This window comes from Trachurus japonicus, unplaced genomic scaffold (genome assembly GCF_045865225.1).
Source record: "Trachurus japonicus isolate A0001 unplaced genomic scaffold, Traja_1.0 AP030558.1".
Taxonomy (NCBI): domain Eukaryota; kingdom Metazoa; phylum Chordata; class Actinopteri; order Carangiformes; family Carangidae; genus Trachurus; species Trachurus japonicus.
The window spans coordinates 10,598-21,944 of record NW_028220691.1 but is presented as its reverse complement, the minus strand read 5'-3'; the positions used below and the strand labels follow the sequence as shown (position 1 = coordinate 21,944).

Genomic DNA, 11,347 nt, shown 5'->3' with positions numbered 1-11,347 from the left:
CAAAAGTCGTACAGTTCTGATTTCGTAATATATGGTTCGGGGGCCCAAGACAAACTCGTAGATGTGTGTTTGGTCCTGATCGAGCCATTACTTTTCGAGAGGCGGGGCTTCAAACAGTCGCATTCCTCTGTATCCTTGAGGCCGCCGTTTCCATAGAAACCGACCAAATCACTTGAAACTTGGCCTGTGGACTCATGGTGAGGCCCTTATCCATCACCCCGAGACCCAACTCTGTGGGAGCATAGGAAAGCCAAGTGGCCCCCTGGGGCCCCCCGGGGCCCCTAGAGCAACGGGACCAAAATATTCTGATAGAGGACTCTCTGATATACAACCTATTAATATTTCATGATGATAACTTAAAGCGTGTATGTTTTGTTGAGAAAAAGCAGGAATGGCTGGATTCACTTTGATGTTTGACCCCTGTGACCTTTGACACTTACCAATTGGCTTTATGCACAGCTCCCCTACTTCCTGATCGTACACCAGCTCCTTTAGCTAAAAATTCAGCCTGATAGGCCAAAGCATCTGGAAGCTATTAAAGAATTGCATTTCTCCTTTAATATGAGGTCAGAGAAAGGAGCATTGCTTTTTGGCTATTTGTGACCCTTCTGAATGTCACAGAGCTCTGAATCTTTTGCACACACAATCTACTAGACATTCTGGACCACCTATCAAAATCTCAGCTTCCCGCATCAAAGTCTTTGGTGTTTTATTCAAGGAAACGGGGTCAAAAAGGTCACAGATCAGCGACCTTTGACACTTGTGAAGGTCGCACGGGTTTGAAATTGCACATGGTGGATGGCCTTAGGCCCCCGGACAAATACATGAAACTTTCAGCCTTATAACCCCAAGGATGTAGACGTTATTAGACAAAAGGCTTCTAAATCTAGGCTTTGAAGGCCGAGAAACGAGCCTGGACGGTCAGCTGTGACCCTTCTGGACGTCCGACAGGTCTGAAATTCTACAGAAACTTTGTCCCTAGTGCTCTGAACAAAATCAAATCAAAATCTCAGCTTCCCGCATCAAAGTCTTAGTGATTTATTCAAGGAAACAGGGTCAAAAAGGTTAAATTTAACACTAATCAGTGACCTCTGACCCTTGAATTCATAATAATGTTTTTTCAGATAAAAAATAAAATGTCACTCATTGAATTAAAAATTACAATAAATGTGATGTGATGTGGACCAGAAAGATGCTGGTGAAAATTATGAAAAAAAAGAAAAAAAGAAAGAAGTCAAGCCAACTTTTATGCACTTTATTGTTGAATTTTAACAATATAGCACCGTTTTTTTATTCAATGTTGAAAACAGATGTTAAGACCTTTTAGTTACTAAGAAAATAATATAAGCTCAATTTGTTTTATTTTTTCATTTGCTGGTAACAGCAAGCTCAACCAATCAGACACGTCGCTGATAAATATGAGGATTATGGGTAGTGCTTCTCTGTGATATGACATTGGAAACAAAGCGTGTTTTCTTAAAATAAAGTTGATATTACACAGGGCTTTTGGACTCAGCAGAAGCACATAATATTGTTACACAGTCTTCCTTGGATGGTTACAGCGTTGTAGCTAATAATCAGATCTTTCTTCAGAATATTGATTAAACAGAGCAGCTTTTTGAACGCGGAAGTGGTCTTCACCTGTAGAATCCACAACCCCCCCCCCTCCTGGTCTGACGCAGCTTCCGACAAGGACGTAATTTATTTATTTATTTATTGATTGATTATTCTGCACCAAACACCATGATCACTAAATAAATAAATAAATAAATAAATAACCGAAAGGACGTCCTTGCCGAAAGCTACGTCAGACACAGCAGCATCAGGTTCAATAAAGATTTAAGGAAAAGTTAAAAAAAAAAAAAAAAAAAAAAGTTTTCCTCTGCTCACAGCGTCTGTCAGTGCCGCACACCGGGTCGGCTGGATCACTTGCTCTGAGCGTCACATATCGCCGCGAAGGGAACTGCATTGGAATCAACTGAAAGCCGAGCGCGTCAAAACCTGACGAAAAACGGGCACCTAATGAGTCAGGCATGTGACGAGGAGGGACAGTGACCGTTCGTCAGGCTGTTGACGCACTGGGGGTGAGAACGTGTTGGAGCAGCAGGTGTGGCAGCAGGTGGCTGCTGTGAGGAAGATGGAGGACTTGAGGCAGAAATGGAGTGGTGCTGGAGTGACATCCGACGCCGTTTATGACCTGGAGAGAGCGATGAGGAGGATGAGGAGGACGGTGAGTCTGGCAACAAAGTGCCGCTGCAGGGCGAGCAGCGCTTTCGTCGCCGGGTCGCGCTGCGGGCAGCCGGTGGAGAGACTGGCTCAGAGGGAAGCGACGCCAGGGGGGAGAAGAAGTTGGAGAGTGGGATGTCGTTGCTGTGTGGGTCGAAAAGGGGGAGACAGGGCTTTCCCGTGCCCCTTACAGCGGAGGTCTGCAAAAAAAACAATAAATAATTGATCATAAAAAAAAAGAAAATGAAAAAGGATTTCTGTTCATCCATTTTAATTTCAAGACCAACAGTCCTGTAGGTGCACAGACATGTGCAAGTGGATCTGCTACTTCAGCAAACTAGACCCTGGATGGGAAAATGACAACCAAATTGTTCTGAAACTAGCCAAAACACTTGCATAACACTACACGTGATGGAGCACTGAGACAGGTGTACAAATGTATTGATTTATTATCTGTTTGTTCAGCATCTACATGATACATTGTACTCATACACATACTCTTGGGATGAACTTTGTTGAGAAAAAAAACCTTCAGACTGTGAGGAAATAAAATAAAACACCTCTGCATCATTACAGCAATTCTCATTCTCTAACCACAAGTTCATTAGAATCATTCAGGGTATGTCTAAAAATGTTTTTCATGTAAAATAGGTCATTTTAATTGTTGAAATGACCTGTTTTACATGAAAAACATTTTTGGAGGTGATTATGTCTCCGGCTTAACCTTGCATTTTGAGGTCTTTGCCAAGCTATTTAATCATGTGTGCAATTGCCATATAATTAACAGTATTAATAAGGCATTAGTTAATTACAATCAATGAATTACTCCCTTATAAATGTTGGAGTGCAGTTTGAAAAGAGAAAATTCCTGCTGTGCAGCACTTAAAAAAGTCCTTCACCTGCAAAAAAGTTCAGCCAACTTTATGCCATAAGCATTGTTTGATTCTTTCATTTTTTGATGCACTTGAACTACAAACTGCTATTGTTATGTAGCAGGTCTTGCGATCACGACACTGAGAGGGTAGAGGTCGTTATAAAGGTCAGTATTGGCCAACAATCTGACAAGTATTCATTGACACCAGTGTCTGAAACTTAGAAAGCCAGAGGGAGCAAAGTCCAAGGTTGATCTGTATCTCCTATTGCAGGGTGGAGGTGAAGGCAGAAAATGATACTGATAACTGAATTGCACTGCATTAATTCATTGAAGAAAAAATTGGTCATACTCAATATGCCAATCGGGAGTAGGGTGGGGGAAAGGGGGTTAATGGGGTGAAAACGAAGACAACAAAGGCAGTAATTCATTATGCTACCCCACCGATTGTTTTTCTTTTCTTTTTCTTTTTGTCTTGTCAGTTTCATTTTAATTTCAAAATTTGCTTCCATACATCTTAAGACCAACACTCCTGTAGGTGCACAGACATGTGCAAGTGGATCTGCTATTTCAGCAACCTGGACCCTGGATGGGAAAATGACAAATTGTTCTGAAACTAGCCAAAACACTTGCATAACACTACACGTGATGGAGCACTGAGACAGGTGTACAAATGTATTGATTTATTATCTGTTTGTTCAGCATCTACATGATACACACACATACTCTTGGGATGAACTTTGTTGAGAAAAAAAAACTTCAGACTGTGAGGAAATAAAATAAAACACCTCTGCATCATTACAGCAATTCTCTAACCACAAGTTCATTAGAATCATTCAGGGTATGTCTACATGGACATAACAAAGGCATAATGTTTTTCATGTAAAATAGGTAATTTTAATTGTTGAAATGACCTGTTTTACATGAAAAACATTTTTTGAGGTGATTATGTCTCCGGCTTAACCTTGCATTTTGAGGTCTGTGCCAAGCTATTTAGTGCAATTGCCATATAATTAACAGTATTAATAAGGCATTAGTTAATTACAATCAATGAATTACTCCCTTATAAATGTTGGAGTGCAGTTTGAAGAGAGAATTCCTGTTGCGCAGCACTTAAAAAAAACCTTCACCTGCAAAAAAGTTCAGCCAACTTTATGTCATAAATATCAGCCTGAGTTACAAATGAGCACCTGAACTACAAACTGATATTGTTAAGTAGCAGGTCTTGCGATCACGACACTGAGAGGGTAGAGGTCGTTATAAAGGTCAGTATTGGCCAACAATCTGACAAGTATTCATTGACACCAGTGTCTGAAACTTAGAAAGCCAGAGGGAGCAAAGTCCAAGGTTGATCTGTATCTCCTATTGCAGGGTGGAGGTGAAGGCAGAAAATGATACTGATAACTGAATTGCACTGCATTAATTCATTGAAGAAATAAATGGTCATGCTTGCCTCAGCAATTGCACTTCATAAATTAAATGTCCTGACGTCAAAGTACCAAATAAATGAGAACAGATCTCTGGCCAACAAAATTGAATCAAAGGCAACTGGACTTGTATTTGACTAGGAAGACATTTCGCCTCTTGCTTCATCAGTTCACAACACATCAGTCTGACTAGTCTGACCGTCGATCGTCAGACTAGTGAGGTTGCCTTCGACTCAGTTTGTTGCCCAGAGATAACAATGACCTGGATGAATGAGAATATCCATAGACAAATGAGAACAGAACACATGATCCATGTGATTTTCATGCCATGTGATAAACACACAGAAAATGAGCACATTTCAACACAGCACTCTGTCTTTGATAGTCAATGCTAACATTTAACATACATTAAAATTGTAGTATTTACAAAAGAGTGCAAATGCAAACTTACATTATAGTTCTCAAGGGAGCATACCGGGGTCTTTGCATAGCCGATTTAGTGCAAGCCACTTATCTCATCATTCATTACTAGTGACTTAGACCATTTCATTTTTAGTCTGACCAATCTCTCAGGCTTTCGCCTGGTGCTATTAATTTCCTTTTTGATATAAAAATCATCTTTCAAATGCTTGAAACATCGGTTACAGGTTGTAATCCAGGCCACAGCTACCACCTTGAAGTATAAAAACACATTCATGGTATACATTTACATGACTCTAGGTCTGTCTTTCCACAGGAACTGAAGATGCTACCTCACATATTTCAACAGACACAGTGTTTAGCACTTCAGCACAAAATTAAAGCAACAAAAATGTATAATTCAGTCTATTTACACATGCAGCAACGCATCTTCATTTACATGTTAAATATATATATATACTATGTGCAATATACATAAGTCAGTCCATCTTACAAAGACAGAGACTAGTAGTCTGATTTCAGCTTGTACCTGAAGTCCACATCATAGGTAGGTTGGAGGATTCCAAGTCCAGCACGCGACTGGTCAAGAGGTGGGACTTTGATTGCAGGGTCCAGTAGTTCCATATCAAAGTAGGCCAGAACCAGACTGAGGAACTGCTTGATCTCATACACAGCGAAAAATCTGCCAGGACATTTGGTGACCCCAGAGCCAAAGGGCATGTAGAAATAACGTAGCCGTCGCCCACTGCGGTAAAAGGCAGTTTTCTCCTGACCCGTTTCATCCAAGAAACGGTCAAACTTGTACTCCTGCAGGACAAAGAGAAGACACAGAAAAAAGAAGGTGAGTTTTAAGAAGAGCGTCATAAACTTGCAGAGCTCCTAAAGATAGTTTCTCATCTATTCAGTAGGCATTAAAAAGGAGTCTTACACAGGGATCCTCATAGATTTCTGGATCATAGTGCAGCATGGGCGGATAGAGTGCAATGACATCATCTTTCCTAATATGGTAAGCTTCTTGATTGTCAAGGTGAAGCAGGTAGTCTTCCTTGGCAACACGCACATTCATTGAAGCACTGGAAAGACGCATGGCTTCTTTTACGATGCTGTCTATAAACAGAAAAACACAAATTAAATTAATTTCTCTATTTAAAAGGAACATATATGTTTATCCCCTGCTTAATCTCAGATTGGACAAAAACTCACAGAACACAGTGGTTGAATTCAGTCTCAGCAGGCCAAAATTTGAATGCAAGTGCGGTTGTTGTTAAAAAAATTCTATTTTAGGCAGAAATCTTACCCAAAACAGGCATGTTGTCCAGCTGGTCCCTGGTAAGTTTCAGTGTGGGGTCGCTGAGGTCAACTGTCTGACCGGAACTTTTAAAAACCTTCTGCACTTCCTCACGAGCTGCTTTCATTGCATCAGGACTCCTGAATACAGAAACCAGAACCCGTAAGTCACTATTAGGTATTAACAATTTTTCACAAATAATGAATTACTTTTCATGTCAACCTATGCAGTAACAGATATTGTCATTTCATTGCTGTCACACCATGGATGCTATCACATCTGTGCAAAGAACTTCTTATGTTTTAGTTCAGTATAGCTTCATTGAAACTTTGAGACATTGAGAGTGTAGATTAAAGAGGAAAACAATAGTGAACAATAAGTGACAGTTCTACTACAAAATTTGTAAAAAGGCTTGAATCCTTTATAAAGCCACTATACATCAGATACAATGGCAATTATTTCCCTTTTTGATGCATGTGACAAGGCTTCCATTTCACAGGAAAAGAAAATACTCAGAGCTTCAGAACTGTTTTTTTTTTTATATGGGTGCCACAAATGGCAACATTCAACTATTATTTTGAGTCTTTGTTGTCTTCAGCATTTGGCTGTATTTGTCCAATAAAATTTATTTTCCTTAGCTCTTGGTTCAAGTGTCAGTGAGGACTATAACTTAAGTGCCATTAATTGCAGCATTGACTAATTCAGTAGAGCAGCAGCTCCTAATAAGTTTACATGTCAATGCCCAAACTATATCTTCTGTTTGATACCTGGTGTGTTATGCATGACCAATAGATCCAAAAACACAGTGTCGTTAAACTGGTTTACTGAGACCAATCAGTTAGATATAAGATATACATGTCTATAGCATATAGACATGTTTAGAGTGTATTATTTATTTGACTAATTTAAAGACAGTAATACGCCAAAGAATTGTATTTGTGATCTTGGTCTAAGATTTAGTATACAGTCTATACTAGTGTGGAAATTCCAGTCTACACTGAAATCCACCATTGTGGCTGTTTTTTGTTGCATTCAAAGACAGAACCAAAGGTACTGAATAAGAGAGCCTATCAACATACCTTATCATATAAAATAAACTCCAGAAGGTAGCAGGCAGGGTGTTTGCTTGTGAAGCCCAAAGCAGGGCTACGTGAGTTCTAGCCTTGCTCACGTCATTGAAGGTAGATAAGGAATCATTCAGGATCATTCTCATAGAGATCAGATCAGACACATTCTTCCTCTTGGACAAGTTTTCAGCATGCATGGTCTTTGCTAGGTTCTAGGGAATAAATACAGAAATAAGTTATACAAGTTTTCCTTTGAGCAAAAAAGGTAAGGAAGACTGCCAGCATGTATTGTGACAGTTTATGTTTTTTGTTAGTTTATGTTGTGTAATTTCTCCCTTAATAGTAGTAGGAAAAGTCCACTAACCTCTCTGGCACTGTATGCACTCTTGAAGACATGGATGGGCAGACCAGCCACTAATGCAGGGAAGATTTTGTCAAACTCTTTGAAGTTCTCCAAAGCGTTGAGGACCAAAGCTTTCTGGGCTGCCTGCCGAGCCTGACACTTATCTTCACCAAACTCCTTTCCAAAAAGTGTCAGGTAGCCAGATTCAAACATGACCTGAATAACAGTAGGACAAATTAAGAGTTAAGATTTAGTTACAGTTGTCATACAAAATGTAAAAGTTATTTTGTCCAGACTGTCCACTATTAGGGCCTATCATCCAGTGTTTTTAATCAATCTTGTATATTGTCTGCCTTCAGTCCAGTTACTAACCTTGTAGCAGAAAGCAAAGATGCCATCCACTTCCCAGTGGTCTTGGCTGGGGCTGAGTGTGTCTGACCTCAGCATGACATCCTGCAGGTGCACCATCATGGTCTCTATCAGGGAGGGTAGAGCCTCACCCTGCAGAGTCTTCAGAAAGGTTTGGTGGAGATTCTCTGTGGTGTGGCCATGACGAGGATCGAAGCTGTCATGGCCAAACGCCTGGTGAAGACAGGAGGAACCATGTTAGGACCATGTAATAAGAGTAATATCGCAACAGAACACAACATGATAAAATCCCCTAAATCTACCTTGACAGATGTAGCAAAATGGAACTTCCTCCAATCCAGATGCCTTCCTTGTCTGATGACTGAATGGTAGGAGAAGGGGTCACACAGGAAGTGAATGTACTGGCCAGCGATTTTGCAGGTAAAAATATCGCCGTACTTCTTCTGGCGGCTGCGGAGGAACTGAAGAGGGTTTGCCCCAAATTGCAGAGCACAGCCCAGGTAAGGGATGAAGCCATTTTCAACTGCAGGCTCTCCAGGTTGCCTGTGGGCACGGAGAAGAAAACAAACCGTCACCGATGGAAAGTCAAAGTGTCTGCTATCATTTCTGTCTGAATAGAGAAGATTATAAGGATTGTAATAAGGATACGTTGTAAGTACAGGGATTATTATTAAATTCCTTTCTCAGTAAGTACTTTGCTCTTTTGTCTGCTGATGAACAAACCATTATAAAAATATAATGCACAAAATGTTTTTTTTTGCTGCCAAAGCAGAGAGGACAGAAAAAAAAATCACATCCCATGAGATCTGAAAACAATTACTGTCACAGTGTCTTCTCATGCTATTCAAAGCTGCAGTGATCAAGCGAGAAAGCACTGGCAGTTCATGGAATCAATAATCTCTGTTCAATAAGAATGTTTTTTCAGGTTCTTCTGGCCAAACATTTCAAATTTGTTCTAAGTTTGGTGATCAAAATCTGTAGAATGTTCTATGTATTTTGTATCATACATAAATAAAGACATTATTCAGCTTCTTTGGATGCATGCCATGTTTTTATCAAAACTCTACTTTTGACTCTTGAAGGCATAATTCCAAAACAGGTTCCACCGCCAGATGTATGCTTTTTCCTACTGCCGAAGGCTGATGATACCTTTAATCATTAAACTCATTCAGACCAGTTTTACTGAAATTGAACCACTCACTCCCACCAACCACAGTATTTCCAAAACATTAAAAGGTAGTTTCCAAGTCCACTAAAATAATAACTGTACTGAAAAGATCTATTGAAAAAAATAGTCTGACAACATAATATTATTAGAGAGGGAAATACCAAAGCAGCTACATCTTCACTCTGAATACACATGACCAATGACTGCACAACATAGTCTTTGTAAAGAGCAGCTAAGCATTGTTGCATTGGTGACTATGTTTGTGAATCAGCAGCATGCCAAACAAACTCCATCATCTCTACAAAAGCCTTTGTGTATAGTTAGCACTCACAACATGGCTGTTCACAATAAAATGATTGCATAAGTGATCACATGAATCATACACATCATTGTTGTGCACGTTTACTCAGATAACAAAAAGTGTGGAAGGTTCAGCAGAACACAGCAACTTCAACAGTCTCACCTGTGTCGTATCCCAACAGCGAGCCACAGAAGGCAGCAGAATCCAACCACTACGGCCCAGATCAGAGCAATGCTTATTATCATGTTGATGACGATGATCCAATAGCCTCAGTAAGAACTGCTATTGTTCATAAAGATTACACTCACAAGTGCAATGAACTAAGTGTTGGTTGCTCGATTAAAGTCAACGGTCTTAGCGAGGGCAATGCGTATTAAAGTTCCTGGAGTTTTCCAGTCCAGAGACAATGAATGCAAAGTGACAGGTCCTGTCACAGCAGGTTCGGTAAGAAACCTGTGTATATGTGTCACTGAGCAGTGTTGGTTCAACCCACTGTGATGACATGCAGCATGTGGGAGGTTTTTATACCTGCTTTGTGCTCAGGGGTGGGCCTGAGGACATCATTTTTTTCATTGTGTTGTGCAACAGAATGACCATTAGTACCCTCCCTGCAATGAGCTTCTTAGATATGACCCTGCGCGTTCTTTTGAGCAAAGGAAATGACTCTTTTCTGAAATTGGAAACAGATCAGACGATTTTTTTTTTTAAGAATTCTGATTTGTTTCCAATTTCAGAAAAGAGTCATTTCCTTTGCTCAAAAGAACGCGCAGGGTCATATCTAAGAAGCTAAAAGAAAACTCCTGTGTAACAGATAGCTTATCTTAAATTCCAGATTTCACATTAAGATAATTCTTGAAGTGAAAACATAAAAAAGTCTTTCAGCCTTTTATCTCTGGAACCTGACCGTGTGTGCATGAGTGAGCGTATGTGTGTGTGTGTGTGTGTGTGTGTGTGTGTGTGTGTGTGTGTGTGTGTGTGTGTGTGTGTGTGTGTGTGTGTGTGTGTGCGTGTGTGTGTGTGTGTGTGATTGAATTGGCCTTGACTGGAGTCCATGGACAGTTCCACCTGAAGGGCACCCAAGTTAGTAAACAGACTCAAGGTCTTTGTGGAGCGTGTACTGTCTGAGTTTGCATGTCAGGAATGATCATCACTGTTGTGCGGTATATGGCAGGTATGACCTGTTGAGGCTTGCCATTGTGCAGGTTTGTGATCAAATCTAGTTCATCAAGAAAGACAACACTAAAGATGACATGAAAGTTGTGTAGTTAGACTTATTGGATAGACAATGAATCATTTATCCACCCAAAAAGAGCAACACCTCTCTTAACACAAGACTTTGGGATATAAAATACACTGTATGATCACAGTGATGACATCGTTTGCAGAAGTCTAATCTGGTCGAGTTGTTTTTAAAAAACGCCCAGAAAAAAGCTCTCACGTGACGTGTCATTCAATTCCACATGCAAATTTGTTCCTGGTAAGAAGCCAGAGAGAGACTTGTCACGGAGTGATCGCTGTATGGCAGCCAAAAAGCGGTGATGTACATGCTACTCAAAAGGAGTCGTGCATCATAGTGACTGCCAGACTATGTGCTCAGGCGGTCTGCAGGCACCATGTTGCTCTGAGCAGCTCCTTCAGCAGTAGACCCCACTCCTACACCCAGTCCTCCCATCGAGCTGGCCAGCTCTCCCTGCACCCCCCCCCCCACCAGAGGCTGCCTTCATCAACTCCTGCTAACATTTCCATATTTCGCACATTCTGTGACATAAACTGTTTTCTTGTCTCTAACAACATCTATTGCACGTCTGTCCGTCCTGGGTGAGGGATCCCTCCTCTGTTGCTCACCCTGAGGTTTCTCCGATTTTTC

At 40.6% G+C, this 11,347-nt stretch overlaps 1 protein-coding gene across 1 annotated transcript; it reads right to left on the bottom strand.

Annotated features, from left to right (window-relative positions):
* Positions 1 to 4,877: 4,877 nt before the first annotated feature.
* On the bottom strand, positions 4,878 to 9,976 carry LOC146960229 (cytochrome P450 7A1-like). Its single transcript, XM_085772516.1, has 8 exons — positions 9,643 to 9,976; positions 8,314 to 8,554; positions 8,015 to 8,224; positions 7,664 to 7,858; positions 7,312 to 7,511; positions 6,242 to 6,372; positions 5,873 to 6,051; positions 4,878 to 5,751 (listed from the first exon to the last, which is right to left on the bottom strand). The coding sequence occupies exons 1-8, from the start codon at positions 9,723 to 9,725 to the stop codon at positions 5,449 to 5,451; spliced, it is 1,542 nt and encodes a 513-aa protein (XP_085628642.1). The 5' UTR covers positions 9,726 to 9,976; the 3' UTR covers positions 4,878 to 5,448.
* Positions 9,977 to 11,347: the final 1,371 nt, after the last annotated feature.